General features: G+C 43.6%; 1 protein-coding gene and 1 pseudogene across 1 annotated transcript in view; one reads left to right on the top strand and one right to left on the bottom strand.

Annotated features, from left to right (window-relative positions):
- Positions 1–16,869, top strand: part of LOC149369494 (uncharacterized) — a 147,168-nt gene that overhangs the window by 35,762 nt on the left and 94,537 nt on the right. The window contains exon 4 of the mRNA XM_089558863.1: positions 7,580–7,683. Within this exon, the coding sequence (XP_089414989.1) occupies positions 7,580–7,683 (104 nt within the window). The remainder of the gene's footprint in view (positions 1–7,579; positions 7,684–16,869) is intronic.
- Positions 15,390–16,374, bottom strand: LOC149369497 (uncharacterized; annotated as a pseudogene).

Raw genomic sequence — 16,869 nt, 5'->3', positions numbered from 1 at the left:
GAGCCGGCACAGATGACAGCCTGGCCCACTTGTACGGCCTGGTGTTGGACGTCCTCAGGCATCTTGCGCGTCGGGAGAGCACGACTACGGAGCTCCAGGGCCGATGTTTTTACCCAGCACCTCCACCAAATGTAACGGGGGGTTTAGTACGAGGTACTGGGGCGACGGGAATGGCAACGGCAGCAGTCCGGGATCAGGTCGGCGAAAGGCACACAAGTGTAGCGCTGGCCAAAGACTCTCGAGAGCACTGTCACCTCGTCTTCGTCTTTGCAAAACCATCAGATGCATCTTCTTTAGCCTTACAATATATATATATATATATATATATATATATATATATATATATATATATATATATATATATATATATATAGGCTGCGAAAGCGTGAAGTACTAGACTGCTTATAAGAATATGTAGCGTAGTATACGCTTCGTTAAAGGAAACATATTTATTCAACTCGACGTTTCGATCGGAAGACCGATCTTCTTCAGGAGTGATTTTACATTGTGAATGCATCCCCTTTTATAGGGGCGGGCACAGAACAGGTAAGTGGGAAACACAAAGCACATAGCAGAAAAATACGCACAAAAAATTATTAGAGGTAGTGCGACCCACACACACATACACCAAAAAAAAAATGAGTGCGAGGAACAGGTACTCAGTCAGAAAATACAACGTCCAGATGCGGCCTCTGCTTTGTTAAGCACCACAGGATTGCTTATTGACAGTCGTGTCCAGCTGGGAGGTGCTCGACAGGTGCGTGGCCGTGCAACAACTTTCGTAGAAAAATGCGAAAACTTGTTCCTTCTCCTGGCCGCGAGAGCAAAAAAATAAAGCCCTCCAACAGAGAGAGCAGACAACAGAAAAAGAAGAAAAAAAGGAAAATGAACAGAGCAAGGAAAAAACCTCGAAAAAAAGTGAAATAGGTAAAAGAAAACCTTTAAAGTTGCGCTTTTTCTTCGCACCCAGCTATAGTGCACCCACCCCTGGTTGAGGGGAAGTATTGGAAGGAATGTAAAAAAAAGAAAAAAAATATAAGAAAAAAATATATAAAAAGAATGTGAGCTTACATAGTAAAATTAAAAAGGAAACAATAAAAAATAAAAAAAAATTGTGCGGCATTCGCGTGACCACAAGGTGAGCCCACCCGGGGGGGAAACGGCACAGGTGTGGCACAGGTGTGGCATGCAGAAAGGGGTATGACCTCAGACGACTTAGTCAGTGTTGCTTTGTTTAATTTCGTAGGCCACTGACCTCGGAAGAGAGGTGAGGGTGCCGTAAGTTTCATTAATGCCATTTTGCACTGAGTTAAATTTAAAAATAAAATATGATTCTCGTTGCTCGCGCTCACGATTGTTTTTGAAGCCACTCTGTAGTATTTTTACTTTAACTTTGTCAAACTCGTGACTTTTCTCGCGGAGGTGTTTCGAAAGAGGGAGGTTGGGGAGGGATTGGGTATGTGAGCGGTGGTTATTAAATCTGAAACGGAAGGAATTGTCTGTTTGGCCTATGTATTGCATTCGACAGTCGCCACACTCGAGCATGTAAACCACGTTGCTGGAATCGCAATTCAGGTCTTCCCGGATAGAATGCTTGAAATTTGAATGGGTGCTTTTAGCCAGTGCCATGGTTTCCATGTGTTTGCAGACTTGACATCGGCTTTTTTTGCATGATGTGAAACCTACAGCTCTCGGTTTATTGACTGTCGAATGGACAACATGGTTTTGCAGATTTTTTGGTCTCCTATATGTTACTTGGGGGACCGTTGTGAAAATATTTGAAAGACGGTCACTCTGTTCTATGATATTAAAGTGTTTTTTTAGGATGTTGTTAATATTCGGGAGATTATTTGTGAAGGTTAGTATAAGATTACAGCGCTGTGATGATGGCTGAGATTCCTTAATGACATGATTAATATTAGTTGCTTCTGCCTTTTTAATGGCATCTTTGATTTAGAAGATGGGTAATGTTTTTTTTAGAGTGTCCCGCATGCGATTAGCATTTTCGTGAAAATCTTCCGATCGTGAGCAAATTCGTTTGGATCTGATGGCCTGTGAGTATGGGATTGAAGTTTTGAAATGGCGTGGGTGGCAGCTGTTGAAATGAAGATACTCTTGTCTGTCTGTGGGTTTTTTATAGACACTAGTGATTAATGTACTTCCTTCTACTCGAACCAGAACATCCAGGAAGTTAATTTTATTGGTTGAGTAGGTGTTAGTGAAAGAGATATTGGGATGGATTTTGTTGAATGAGGCGATAACATAGATGAGTTCGTCCTCGGTTTCTGTCCAAACTATGAATATGTCATCCAGAAAGCGTTTGTAAAAAGCTGGTTTTGTTGGATGTGAGGACAGAAAGTCAGATTCAATTTTGTTCAGAAATATGTTGGCGTAATTTGGAGCCATTTTTGTGTCCATAGCTGTACCGCTAGTTTGAAGATAATATGAACTGTTGAACTCAAAGGTGTTAAGTTTAAGGACCAAATTTGCAAGTGTCTCGACGGCACATGGACTAGGGGTGTCTAGAATTTTGTATTCTTTATATGATCCAACCATTGCCTGAATTCCGTCGTCATGTGGGATGTTAAAGTGATACCACATCCAGGGTAACTAGGAAAGCGCCTTGAGGGAAGGTGACATTCGATAATTCTTTCAGGAAGTGATTAGTGTCGCGTATGTAAGATGGATGTTTCGGAGGTATATGTTTGATGAGCGAATCGATATACTCTGAGATCGGTTCTGTTATTGTGCCAATACCAGAAACAATCGGTCTCCCTGGATGATTCTGTTTGTGTATTTTCGGAAGCATGTAGAAGCGCCCCGCGGAGGAATTTCTTGGCGTGATCGCCTTACCTACTCGCGGTGGTAATTCACCTTCATCTGTTAGTTTTTTTATAGTTTGCTCTACGATGTTCTTTTGCTTAGCGGTCGGGTCTGATGGGAGTTTAGTATAGAATTTTGGGTTGTTGAGCTGGCGGTTGCCCTCCTGAATGTAGTTATCTTGTCTAAAATAACTATGCCTCCACATTTGTCGGCGGGCTTGATGACAATGTCGGTTTTGTTTGCTAAGTGAGCCTAAGGCGTTACGCTCTTTTTTTGTGAGGTTAGGTGGCCCAGATTTTCGTGTCCCAAAACCTTGAAGAATCTCCTTTTGAACCGCTTTGATATATAGGTCTAGATGTCTGTCCCTACAAGTTTTGGGTGTCCACTGTTCCTGAGATTGGGGGTACCGCACATTATTTGTGTTCGGTTTGTCGAAGAAATATTCCCGTAATCTGAGAGTTCGCGAAAAGTTATCTAGATCCTGGAGCAACTTGTACTCGTTATACTTGCTATGGCTTGGGCAGAATTTAAGGCCACGCGACAGCGGTGACTTTTCCTCGGGGGTGAGGTGTGAGCTTGACAGGTTAATTATATTTTCCGGAAGGTGTGGCTCTTCGGGTGTTTGGTCTAATGTGGTTGGATGTTGGTTTACGGTTTCCTTGTAATTGTCGGGTGTGGGTATGTGGCTTGCTAGTTGTAATGACATTGTGAGCTCTATACAATCCTCGACAAGGATGCCATCACGGGAAAATTTAGTAAGTTTTTTCGTCGAAATTTGCTGATTTTTGTTAGGCTTGAAGACCTCACGCTCATTTACCTCGGATGTTGTGAGTATCATGCTTTGACGCGCCCGCCTCTCCTCTAGTGTTAGTGATGCCAACGTCTTTTTGAAGTGCTCAATTGTTATTTTTAAAAGGTTTGTGGATGCTTTAAGTAGTTCTGTGCTCCATGCTAGGCGATGGGATTCCGAAAGGTTGCTAATGGATGGGGTTAAAGATACAAAAAGTCCTTTCGGCACAGTTTCTGATTTAAGGTATATTTGAAGGGATTTTACGTGGAGCTGGTGCTTGATTCGTTTCTCAATAATTTTTCTTAGCTTTAAAAAATTCCGAGAGCGTGTGGCTCAAGTAGAGGGAGAGCTGGTGGGCGCGTGAGCTTGGTCGGCCCGTCAGTATTGTTTAAACTTAAGCCGTTGGGCTGAGCCACAGCGTCGTCTGAGGTCATATCTTTGTTTCGGCGTGATGGCGTCATTCCCGAAGTCATAGATGATGACGGAAGCTTGCCGGGATCCAGAAGCCGGTGTTGTTGGTGCTCAGGTGGGGGCCATCCGTGATCCGGGGCTCGTTGGTGTGGCATCCGGTGACGCCTCGGCCGGTACAATGGGCGCCGGTAGTGGGGACGGGGCATTTGCTGTTGAGCTCTGGTTCTCGGGTGTGGGGTCTCGCGCCGCAACTCTGCTTGGTTTGGCGGCTTTGAATGAAGACCCGTACACTCTGGGGCTCTCTGTGTTGGGGTTGGTAGCAAAGCTGCCCTCGGGGGCCTGGCGTCAGCTGAAGTTCTTCGCGGCGGATTCCGTGAGCAATTTTTCGGAGGAATCTTCTGACGGAAGCCTTGCAAACCAGGTGTCTGTCTTCGCTTGATGAGATTATCTGCTTCAGCGATGGTCGGGAAATCTGGCCCTGCAGGGCCACTGGAATGATGATTTGTTCTGCTTGAGACCTCAAAATAGCTCGAAGCTATGCGGGTGGACGGGAGGATCTTCTCTGAGGAAGTGAGGTGATCCTGCCATGGGACCAAGCAGTGTTGTCTGGCAGTGAGGATAAGGTTGTAAATATTCCAGGCGAGCACCGAAACGCCTCCAAAACTTGGGTGCACCCCGTCAGCGGCTAGGACTCTGGTCGCGGGGAAGGCCTCCAGGTAGTGGTGGATGTAGAACACGTCTTGTGTTTTGGCGCACAGTTGGACCAGTCTACAGTTGAACTCAATGGCTCGTTCATTGAATTTCTCCACTGTCCGCCTATTTCCGGAACCTCGTCGGCGGTTAGGGGCCCGGGGTAATACTAATGTGGCATACACCACCTCGATTTTAGGCCGTGCGTTGCGGATAAACTTTAGGGCCTCCTCATAGTGGCGAAGGACCGTGTCCGTGCTTGAACCGAAGATGTCGTTCGTACCCAAATGAAGGATCAGTCCGCTGACACTGGGAGGCACCAAGTCCAGCAGGTTTCTCACATCGTTGATGCCGGCTCCAGGCAGCGAAATGAAGGCCGGGGCGCACAGGCTTGAAGCGTCGAAATGGTTGTACAGATGCTTGGTCTGCGAATCTCCAATTAAGGCCCATGTTGGTGCGTGGAGTGGGAATTTCCAGAAAACTTTCCTTGAAGCGCTAATGGCAGCCATTGAAGAAAATAGGTTGCGAAAGCGTGAAGTACTAGACTGCTTATAAGAATATATAGCGAAGTATACGCTTCGTTAAAGGAAACATATTTATTCAAATCGACGTTTCGATCGGAAGACCGATCTTCTTCAGGAGTGATTTTACATTGTGAATGCATCCCCTTTTATAGGGGCGAGCACAGAACAGGTAAGTGGGAAACACAAAGCACATAGCAGAAAAATAAGCATAAAAAATTATTAGAGGCAGTGCGACCCACACACACATACACAAAAAAAAAGAGTGCGAGGAACAGGTACTCAGTCAGAAAATACAACGTCCAGATGCGGCCTCTGCTTTGTTAAGCACCACAGGCTTGCTTATTGACAGTCGTGTCCAGCTGGGAGGTGCTCGACAAGTGCGTGGCCGTGCAACAACTTTCGTAGAAAAATACGAAAACTTGTTCCTTCTCCTGGCCGCGAGAGCAAAAAAATAAAGCCCTCCAACAGAGAGAGCAGACAACAGAAAAAAAAGAAGGAAAAAAAGGAAAATGAACAGAGCAAGGAAGAAACCTCGAAAAAAAGTGAAATAGGTAAAAGAAAACCTTTAAAGTAATGCTTTTTCTTCGCACCCAGCTATAGTGTACCCACCCCTGGTTGAGGGGAAGTATTGGAACGAATGTAAAAAAAAAGAAAAAATATAAGAAAAAAATATATAAAAAATGTGAGCTTACATAGTAAAATTAAAAAGGAAAAAATAAAAAAATAATAAAAAAGAAATTGTGCGGCATTCGCGTGACCACAAGGTGAGCACACCCGGGGGGGAAACGGCACAGGTGTGGCACAGGTGTGGCATGCAGAAAGGGGTATGACCTCAGACGACTTAGTGTTGCTTTGTTTAATTTCGTAGGCCCCTGACCTCGGAAGAGATTTGAGGGTGCCGTAAGTTTCATTAATGCCATTTTGCACTGTGTTAAATTTAAAAATAAAATATGATTCTCGTTGCTCGCGCTCACGAGTGTTTTTGAAGCCACTCTGTAGTATTGTTACTTTAAGTTTGTCAAACTCGTGACTTTTCTCGCGGAGGTGTTTCGAAAGAGGGAGGTTGGGGAGGGATTGGGTATGTGAGCGTTGGTTATTAAATCTGAAACGGAAGGAATTGTCTGTTTGGCCTATGTATTGCAGTCGACAGCACACGACTGTCAATAAGCAAGCCTGTGGTGCTTAACAAAGCAGAGGCCGCATCTGGACATTGTATGTTCTGACTGAGTACCTGTTCCTCGCACTCTTTTTTTTTGTGGTGTGTGTGTGTGTGGGTCGCACTGCCTCTAATAATTTTTTATGCGTATTTTTCTGCTATGTGCTTGGTGTTTCCCACTTACCTGTTCTGTGCCCGCCCCTATAAAAGGGGTTGCTTCACAATGTAAAATCACTCCTGAAGAAGATCGGTCTTCCGATCGAAACGTCGACTTGAATAAATATGGTTCCTTTAACGAAGCGTACACTTGGCTATATATATATATATATATATATATAGCGAAGTATACGCTTCGTGAAAGGAAACATTTATTCGACTCGACGTTTCGATCGGCAGACCGATCTTCTATATATATATATATATATATATATACAGATTAGAAATTGTGTTGGTGCGTACCTGTCATCCACCCCACTCGTTACCCCGAACCCCCTCCACGCCTGCCCTAGGTGGGGTAATCGACCCACGCTATTCCATTATTCATTGCAGTATCCCGGCGGAACCAGCACACCTCACAACACCATTTACACCATGTGAGCACTAGGAGTCAGTCGTGTCCAGCATCGACCTGAGCAATCAGCGCAAGTTTATCCGACTCGTGCGCGAAGTAGCAAAGCCACCGGCGTCTTGAAATGAGGATGCCAACCATTTTACTGGAGACAGTCTGTGGTTGCTCAATGAACAATATGGCCTTTACTATTCGAGGAATACACGTATCATGCTAAAACGTTTCTACATATAGCGCCCGTTATACATATCGCACCCTTTTGACATAACGTATTTGCAACGTACCCCCTGAGACGCTGAGACATGAGATAATAGGCTCAAAGCATTAAGAATAGCGTTCAGAATAGAATTGATCCAGCTGGCAGACTGGACGGATATGAAAGAGGCCTTTGTACTGCAGTGGACCTGTTTAGGTTCATGAGCATAATGAGTCAGCTCACCCGTACACACTTTTATTTTTTTTTTTGTCTCTCGCACACTAGCGAGCGTCTGTAGCCGCTAATCATGGCAGTGTGCTTTGAACGGTACAGAATAACTTGTAGAGGCGAACTTACTAATTTATTACGAAATCTTTTTGTTTTAAGTCTTTTCTAAGAGCGACACCATGCTCTTGTGCAGGCGAACTACGCTACCAAGCGCAAGACAGCGACAGCACGCACATTCTGACCGACGAAGAATACACAGAGAAGGCCCGCGAAGCAGTTGCCAACCTCGCTATGAAGGTAAGAGGAATCGTTGTACAGCCCAACGGGTGTTTCATGAAATGTAACAGAGCAGAAAGAAACACTCATCACTGGTGACGCAGTTTAGAGAAATGGGAAGAATATACTGACGTGACAGCATAAGGCGGCCTCTCTAAACGTTTTAGTTTTCAAGAAATGTCAAGAGTGGCGAAATAATACACTCTAAGAAATAAAAGACTGCTACGAAAACCTTTCCGTCGAGTAGACGCTTGCCCGTATTTTCCTCCTTTTTCCGGAATCGACGTATTTGTCGTTATCCAGACTGGAATTAAAGCATGCAGGAAGAGCAACCCCTGGACGGCACGTACCTACTTGAAAAAGCCAAATTTTGCCGAGCCACAGCGCCAAGGGTAATCACGTTTTTGAAATTTTAGATCTAAAAACTGATGTGGCTGTTGCTAACGGCTGGCTACAGGTCTCTAATTGCAATCAGGCGTCTAACTCTAATTTTAAGGCGGAAGCCTTTAATGCTTCATCGTTGTAAGCAGGAGTTGTCGGAAGAAATGTCACGCTTTTCAATTTTTCGAAATGGTCGTGACGTCATAGGGCGCGAATTTCAAACCGGGCCAATTTTACTTTGGCTAGTAGCCATGCAACCAATTAAAGGGATCGGATAGTGATGCTCCAAGTTGGAATGAGTTTAATTAACGGCTTAATCACTAAATTAGCCTAATTAACCTGTATAATCAGGCCAGATAAACAAATAAAACCAAGTAGGAAATTGGTATAGTTCGGGAATCGAACCCCAGTCTCCAGAGTGCGACACGAGCATGCTAATCACTCCGCCATGCCTTTTTTTGTTTATTGCATTTTCACAACGGGTACAAAGAAGTAAAACATGTCAGCAACCCTTGCACTGACACGGCATGATAAAAGTTTTTTCCGTTCAACCAAGTCATCCAACACATTTAACCAACTTGGCTGATCAGGCAGTGCCTGATACACTTCCCTCAGACGTATGACACCTTCAATGAAATGCTCGCGTGGAGATGTCACAACTACTTCTGCATTGTTGAATTGTGTCCTTGTTTTCCATAAACTATGGAGGCCAAGGAGCATAATAGTGTCATAAGGGATGTCCTGTCTAATAGAGTTTTAACAATTCACATTTTCTAAAAAATCCAGGGGGGCAGTTTGTTGACCTAAAGTGCGGTGAGGCGAAAGCCTTAAGCGCGGTGTTGCTGCTTGTGTCACTAATGTGTTTTTAAGATGTTAAACTGAAACGCGACAGCGTCTTGCAACACTGCCAGGGAGTCCACAGAAAGCCATCGCCCGTTTGGTTCTACACCTTGCTCGTCGGTAAATTGGTTTTTGAGGAAAGGAAATGTATCTGTGTCGCATACCTCGGTAGACACGTGAACCTCGCCGTAACGGGAAGGGAGGAAGATGGGAGTAAACGAAGACGCCGTATTCACTAGACGCTGCTTTGTTCATTCAAAACCATCGAGCTGGCATGGCGGTGTGGAGTTTTCCACTGTATTTTTGTTGTGCAATGTCATGAGCCAAAGACAGGCAATAAAGGAAAAAAGCTGGCTTCGCGTAGTGGATAGCATGCTCGTCTCGCACTCCGAAGACCGGGGTTCGATTCCCGAGCTCGATCAATTTCCTACTCGATTTTATTTATTTATATGGCCTGACTAGAAAAGTTAATTAGGCTAATTGGGTAATTAAGCAATTAACTAAGCTCAGTCCCACTTACTTGGAGCATCACTACCCTTCAATTGGTCGCATGGTTACTAGCCAAAATACAATTAGCCCCGTTTGAAATTGGCGCACTGTGACGTCACGACCGTTTCGACCAAGTGAAAAGCGTGACATTTCTGTCGACAACTGCTGCTTACAACGATGAGACATTAAAGGCTTACGCCTTAAAAACCAATTTACCGTCGAGCAAGGTGTAGAAACAAACGGGCGATGACTTTCTGTGGACTCCCTGGCAGTGTTGCAAGACGCTGTCGCGTTTCAGTTTAACATCTTAAAAACATATCAGTGACACAAGCAGCAACACCGCGCTTAAGGCTTTCGCCTCACCGCACTTTAGGTCAACAAACTGCCCCGCTGAATTTCTTAGAAAATGTGAATTGTGAAAACTCTATTAGAAATTAGTTAACCAGGTTACTAGTTAAGATGATTCACCGTTTTTCTGGTGTTCGCCACGTCTGGCAATACCATACCCCAAAATCCGTAATCTTACCTTGAAAAGTCGTTTTTTTTAATTTTTGAAAGTGTTCGCTGAAACATCCGGTATAACGCGATCACTTAGTGGCTGCGCTGCACTACCTTCACAAATACTCTACACACAACACAAATAAAAGGCGGCAAGTATAGACAGCACCACTACAATGGTATCTTGTCGTGTGGAAAGTCGTTATGTGGAAAGTGCCGTTTAGCTGAGGCATTAATCGTCGAAAATGGTACTGTGCGTTGTCAGTGTACGTTAAAGAACCCCAGGTGGTGGAAATTTCCGCAGCCCTTGGCTACGGCATCCCCCATAGCTTAAGTCGCTTTGGGACGTCAAACCCTATAAGCATTACTGGCCAGCATACACTTTTCCATGCGGCATGCAGTACAATCAGAAAAATCATGTTTTAGGGTTCATACACAAAAAAGTTCAGTGGCTAGTGTAAGGCACTCGGAGGGAATTTAAAACAAGCACATCCCAAACTAAAAGTGCGCCTTGGCAAGTAATCAACCAATGTTCGATGATTTTCCGGTACATCGTACAGAGTGCAATTAACCGATGAGAGGAAAGTATACCTCTAGTGCATGCTACGCGTTCGCAGGTAAATCTTTCGTGTGTAGATTATAGAAAAATGTTGTGGTGTCATTCGTGCTACGCCTAGACTACCCGAATGCAGGCATGCATGCGTGCTGACCACTGTTTCGATGGCTTGAAAAAACACCTCTTTTCAAGAAATTACATTTTTACTTACGAACGAGTTTTGTGCGATCGCCCAGAAGGACGACTAGTGTCATATAATAAATGAATTACGACAGGTAATTCATGCCGGTCTTCTGTTGTTAGAGCTGTCCCATAAGGCTTCTTTATGCGATTGCGCTGTTGAGCCCCTTCGACCTCGCCTGTCGCTTCCGATGGCGAATCCGTTCTCGGCGACTGGCAGCAGCACTTTTGAAAAGTTCCGCTGGTGTCGACGCCGCTGTGTAAGGTCATAGCAGCAGTGCTAACGAGTGAAATGTTCAGAGGCAAGTCAAAGTGGGCGGTAAATGCGACTATATAACAATACAATTCAGCCCACTGATAACTGCCGCAAATATAACGAACGCTCATTTATTACGATCGAGAATGGCGCTACCATCAGAATAAATATTAGAGCTATGGCAATGCATCTCAGATATAACGATAGCCGCACCACTCGGTTATAGCGAAAGAGGACGCGCTGAAAACTTTCCTCCGCATTCCAAAACCTCGTGCAGCGGCCAGTAAATGCCAAGTGCAAACAGTGTATCTCAGCCTCTCTGACACCAGTTCGGAAATACCGTGGCGAAGAAAAAAAGAAAAGAAAACGGCGGCATTTAAATTGTAGGTAGCCGCCGGAAAAGAGCGATGCGATGGCGTACAAGGTCGCTCATTTCATCCGTGTGTGTAGACTGGGCAGAGGGTCAGCAAAACGCGAGAAAAGGGCAGCTTCGAAAGCGAAGCTACAGATGCAGTCGGGGATCAAACAACTGGAGTGACTTCCGAAGTTCCATGGCCTGACCGGCCGCGCTGGTCAAATACATAGTAGGAGTCGCCTGTCCAGCCAGCTCTTCACATTTTGTGTCACCACCGCACGCAGACGACGCGCAGACAGCAGACTGTGTAGCTGAGACGTTTTTTGCACACATGCGCTGGGCTACCTTTGTAGCTGCGGATGCCCACGAAAGAAAGGTGATGTGGAGAACGCATGTGATCAGGTGCGTCTGCGGCAGCGCGTCGTTGATGCACGACCGTTCGGGTAGCTCTTGGATGAATTCATTGGTGTGGACGTCGACTTCACAGACGTGCTCTAATGAAGATAATGTGCGCGAAGTACGATCACTCTCCAGCCAATATACACCTTGTTAAGAAGGCCATGTTGCCATCAGCTGCCATTATCGGTTGAACTGCGATAACGTCCGTAAAGTAAATTGTTATATTAAAGATTTCGGCGATAGAGCATGCTGGGAGGGCGACGCGATATGGTTTTTTTTCCAAGAAATGGACGCTCATAACTCACTTAAAAAAATAAATGTCACTATTTTCGGAATTAGAGTTTTTGCAGAAACATGCAAAGTCGATTTACAATGAACTTCGGATTCAACGAACGCCGTCCGCGTAAGCCACACTCGTGATGTGTGCGCTTGACTGCAGAAAGCGTCTTCAAATGAGCCGCTCATTCCTTGCCCCCCTCATGTTGGCTTAAAAAAGCCTTTTTTAAATATAATAATAATAATAACAATAATAATAATAATAATGGTTTTATTTGCGCAAAATGAATACATGGCGCGGGAGACCCTCAGTAAAAGCTGTCACAAGCGACAGCTTGACAAAGCCGGAGGCCCCCCTATACACTTGACAGCATCATAGGCGCAATGAAACGGCATGTCTTATCCAAAAAGAAAATAGAACATAACATGAAAACATCTGCAATTACAATCACTCATAAGAACTACAGAAAAGTATACAGAAAATGTTTTAGAATGAAGCTAGAAAGCACTTACAATAGCAATGGAACATTCATGTGCGATGGCAGAGTTTAGCGAAAGTAACAGATAAATTAAGCACATTTTTGCTTCAAATAAAATTCAAATCAAAGTGAATACAGACAAGCGGTACAGTCAGGGTAAACAACAATGTGACAGATAAACAGGAATGGCAAGCGAAGTGTCCTAGTACATGTTGAAATACCGGCGGAGTGTTTTGAACGTCACCTTTTCAAGTTGGATATGTTTATGATTTAAATCATTTAGTAACCGGGGTAGTTTATTCTGCAGTGTTTGTAGGCCGTATGTTGTTCGAAACGTCCTTACTTTCCAGAGCTCCGTGTAACGTGTCTGGCGTTTAGTAGTATTTTGTTGTAACCTGGCTAGACGATGTAGAAATGAACTGTTGCTGGCGTTTTCATTCTTAATTGCCTTGCAAAGGATACAATCAAACAGCTTGGTAACAGGAATTATGTTGTATTTGGGAAATAGATGATGCGTATGTGAATAAAACGGAAGATTTTCTATTACTCTTACAAACCTTTTCTGCAACTTGTCAAGCTTCTGCAAATTTCCGTAAGTTGTCGTAGACCAAATTAAGTGACAAAAATTGAGTCGGGAGGAGAATAGGGTATTATAAATTAACAGTACGATTTTTGGTGGTAGTAAATTGCGATTGCGGTATACTAGCCCAATTACCCGTGCCAGCTTAATAAGCATGCTGTCCACGTGGACATCCCATGACATATTCTACGGAAGGATAACACCTAATGTCTTAATACTGGAAGTTATTTCGAGAGGAGTGGCATTTGAGTAGATAGACTTTTGTATTGTTATGTTTTTGTTTTTACTTCGAAAGAATACGGCTTTTGTTTTGTTCGCATTAATCGTCAGGCTGTTTTTACGCGTCCATTCGTCTAGTTTTATTAATGTTAAATTAGCAGCATCAACAAGGTCGTCACTAGTTTTACCGGTTAATAATAATATCAATATTCACAATATCATTCACGTACATATTAAATAAAAAAATGTCCTAATATACTGCCCTGTGGGACCCCTGCTGAAATAGATAATGGTTTAGAACTGTGGTTGTTTATGACGACTATTTGTCTGCGAAATTCCAAGTAGGAGCATATAAGAGATGCGGCTTTACCACGAAAGCCATAGTGTTGGAGTTTCTTAATTAAAAGTTGATGACTAATGGAGTCAAATGCTTTTGACAGGCCAATAAAAATTCCTAATACAAGTCTTCCTTCTTCAAACTGATTTAGTATGTGTTCTTTTTGTTGTAGCAATGCGAGTTGTGTGCCTAAACCCTTACGGAAGCCATACTGACAATCAGTCAGCAGGCAATGTTTCTGCTCGAATTCAGATAGTCGCTTTAAAATAACTTTTTCGAAGACTTTTGAAAAGACGGGAAGGATTGATAACGGTCGATAGTTTCCTAAGTCGTTTTTATCGCCTTTTTTAAAGAGCGCAGCGACTCGCGCTATCTGCGTCGGTCGAGGAAACGTGCCTTCGCTTATACAGATATTAAAGATATATGTAAGACAAGGAGAGAGAAGGTCAGCAACATATTTGATGGGTTTTATTTGGATACCATCAATATCTTTCGCGGTACTATTGTTTAGACTGTGAATTGTGCTAATTATCTCTCCCTCATTTACTGGATACAAAAATATAGAGCTACAGTTGTATGGAATACCATCGAGATCCTTGTCTGGTGCGTTGTTACTTCGAATTTTAACAAAGTGTTCGTTAAAAGCGTCAGCAAGTGCTTTTTTCTCTAACTCAAGACCATTTATTTTTAAGCTCTGTATCCTTTCCTCAGGAATATTGCAATTCAAAAAAGAGTTCAGTTTTTTCCACATTGTGGCCGTACGTGGAACCAGTGAATTAAAGGAAAGTGTATAGTAATCTCGCCTGGCCTTTTTTATATCTTTGTCTAAACGATTCCTAATTTTTTTAAAAGCCTGAAATATTTCGGGGTCTCTTGTCTTTATAAATTCACTGTATAATGCATTCTTTCTCTGTATTCTGGCACATAGCTCTGCACTAATCCAAGGTTTACGTATTTTCCTTTTTTGTTTAATGCACTTAAAAGGAAAGCTAATGTCATAACTTTCTTTCAATAGTCTGAAAAAAGCCTCGTAAGCCAAATTTGCTTCTTTAAGATCGTATACAGTATCCCAACATGTCTGAGCTATCTTCTCATGAAAAATAGAAAGAGTCTGATCTGTTATTAGTTGAATGAAATGGTTCGTCTTTGTTTCCTTGTTTCGTACGTGGCCCTTGAAACATAAATATATCGGCAAGTGATCACTGTGATCCGATGCGAAGACGCCAGCGTTAATGACTTCAGAACTTAAATTCGTAATAAATACGTCAATTAAAGATGACGAATTCTCGGTCACTCTGGTAGGAAGACTGATAGTATTCCAACACGCATTCATCTCCAAGAGAGTATATAACCTAAGTTTTGGTGAATCATTCTTCATCATGTTAATGTTGATGACTCCGCCATAAATTAAATTGAAAATATCATTTATAAAGATGAGAAAAGTTTCTAAGAACTCCAAAAATGATGTAACGGAACCATTCGGCGGGCGACAGCAAACAGCGAAAACAGTATTGTTTTGTATCACTGATAAAAATTCATAGTCATGAGTTATTACTGAAAACTGGTTCAATATTTCACATGCAGACGGCTTTTTAACCAAGGTGCATATTCCGCCACCACGACCTGTTGATCGATTCAGGTAGAAAGTATTGTACAATGGAAGCCGAAAGATGTTCACATCGTCAACACACCAAGTCTCTGTCAGCATAATGACGCCAAAGGATTGCTTTGTTTGCTCAAAAAAGAGTTGAGTCCTTGCAAGTAAAAGAACGTATGTTTAAGTGAAAACATTTGAAAGCCTTCGAAAACGCTGTACCTAAGTGATGGTTGAAAGTGTGTGGCAATACATAAGAGTGTGTAGGTGCCATAGTGTTCTTTGTGTTCAGCTGATCTGTTCCTTAAGTTTGTCGCGGTCACTAGAGCAGGAAATGACCACCGCGTTTTGCCCATCAGCTTTCCGGACCAAGACCTTGTTGTTGTTGTGCCATACGTATTTGTAGTTATTTGTCTTGGCCCAGAGCTTTGTTTCGGTAAGCAGAGTATGTGTCCTTTTTGTCAGGTTTTCTAACACAAAAATGCTGTCATTTCCTTGGCACAGTGTTTTCCTGTTTTCCCTCATTTGTCTCTCACTGATTGTTTGGCGAAACGACAGATAATACCAGGTATCTTGCTTTGAGGGCAGGCGATGAATGACACTATGTCACTTTCCTGAAGCTGTGGCAGGTTGTTTAGAGTTGCCAGCTTATTTATCTCATCAATCAGGTTTTCATCCTTCATTGCTTTAATAACCCGCATCATAGCCTCAGTTGCTTTTGCGCCATAAAAATCAATATAACTAACTAACTCATTGCTTTAATCCCATGGAATTCAAGGTTCAGCTTTCGGCTTCTCCATTCCAAACAGTCCATTTCGTTTTTCAGCTGCGTTATTTCATCGTATTGCTTCTCAATCTTATCTACCCTGCGTTTCAGTTCCTTGACCTCACGTTCGTTCTTTTCTATCCGAGTTAGAAGCTCATCGTACTGGTCAATCATGTACTGAACTGTGTCTTCGACGCTGTCAACTGTTTCTTTTAGCGGTAAAAGGTACTCCAGCTTTTCATTGATTGATTTCAGCAGTGCACGAACATCCTGGTCATCCGTATCAATGCTGGATCTATCGAGTTGTGGAGCACGACCTTTCGAACGCCTGCAATTTGAGCAACGCCACGCACTGCGATATTGCTCCCCTTTTCACTTGATAGTAGCATCTGAAATTCCTGCACATTTTTTCGTGTGATAGACAAATCTACAGTCACTACAGTCGATTTTGGAATCAAGTTCCTCGAGTTGCATATCACATGACCCACACTGTTCATCAAGGGGCATAGCGACACTTTTGGCAGCAGCAGCAGCAGCAGTAAAAGAAGACAGCGGGAAGATATATTAACAGAGCAGCAACTAACCTGCAATTGCAGAGAAAACTTCTTAAGATGGTGCCTTTCCCGTGCCGCTGCCGCTGCCAGTGTGACAGCCGCAGGTCTCTGGGCTTTCTTTATAGCCTCGTCCGACGGGTGGGCATGTCCGCTGGCCGGTAGCGATGCAGTCCTGGATGACGTTATCTTCCGCAGCAACCTGCACACGTGCACGCAGACGGTTGTAGTCGATGTAAAAACTTCATATCTGCAATTGCAGAGAAAACTTCTTAAGATGGTGCCTTTCCCGTGCCGCTGCCGTTGCCAGTGTGACAGCCGCAGGTCTCTGGGCTTTCTTTATAGCCTCGTCCGATGGGTGGGCGTGTCCGCTGGCCGGTAGCGATGCAGTCCTGGATGACGTTATCTTCCGCAGCAACCTGCACACGTGCACGCAGACGGTTGTAGTCGA

This window comes from Amblyomma mixtum, chromosome 1 (genome assembly GCF_055824585.1).
Source record: "Amblyomma mixtum isolate Tamu chromosome 1, ASM5582458v1, whole genome shotgun sequence".
NCBI lineage: Eukaryota > Metazoa > Arthropoda > Arachnida > Ixodida > Ixodidae > Amblyomma > Amblyomma mixtum.
Note: the sequence above shows the minus strand (reverse complement) of the source record. Positions and strands in the feature narration are given on the sequence as shown.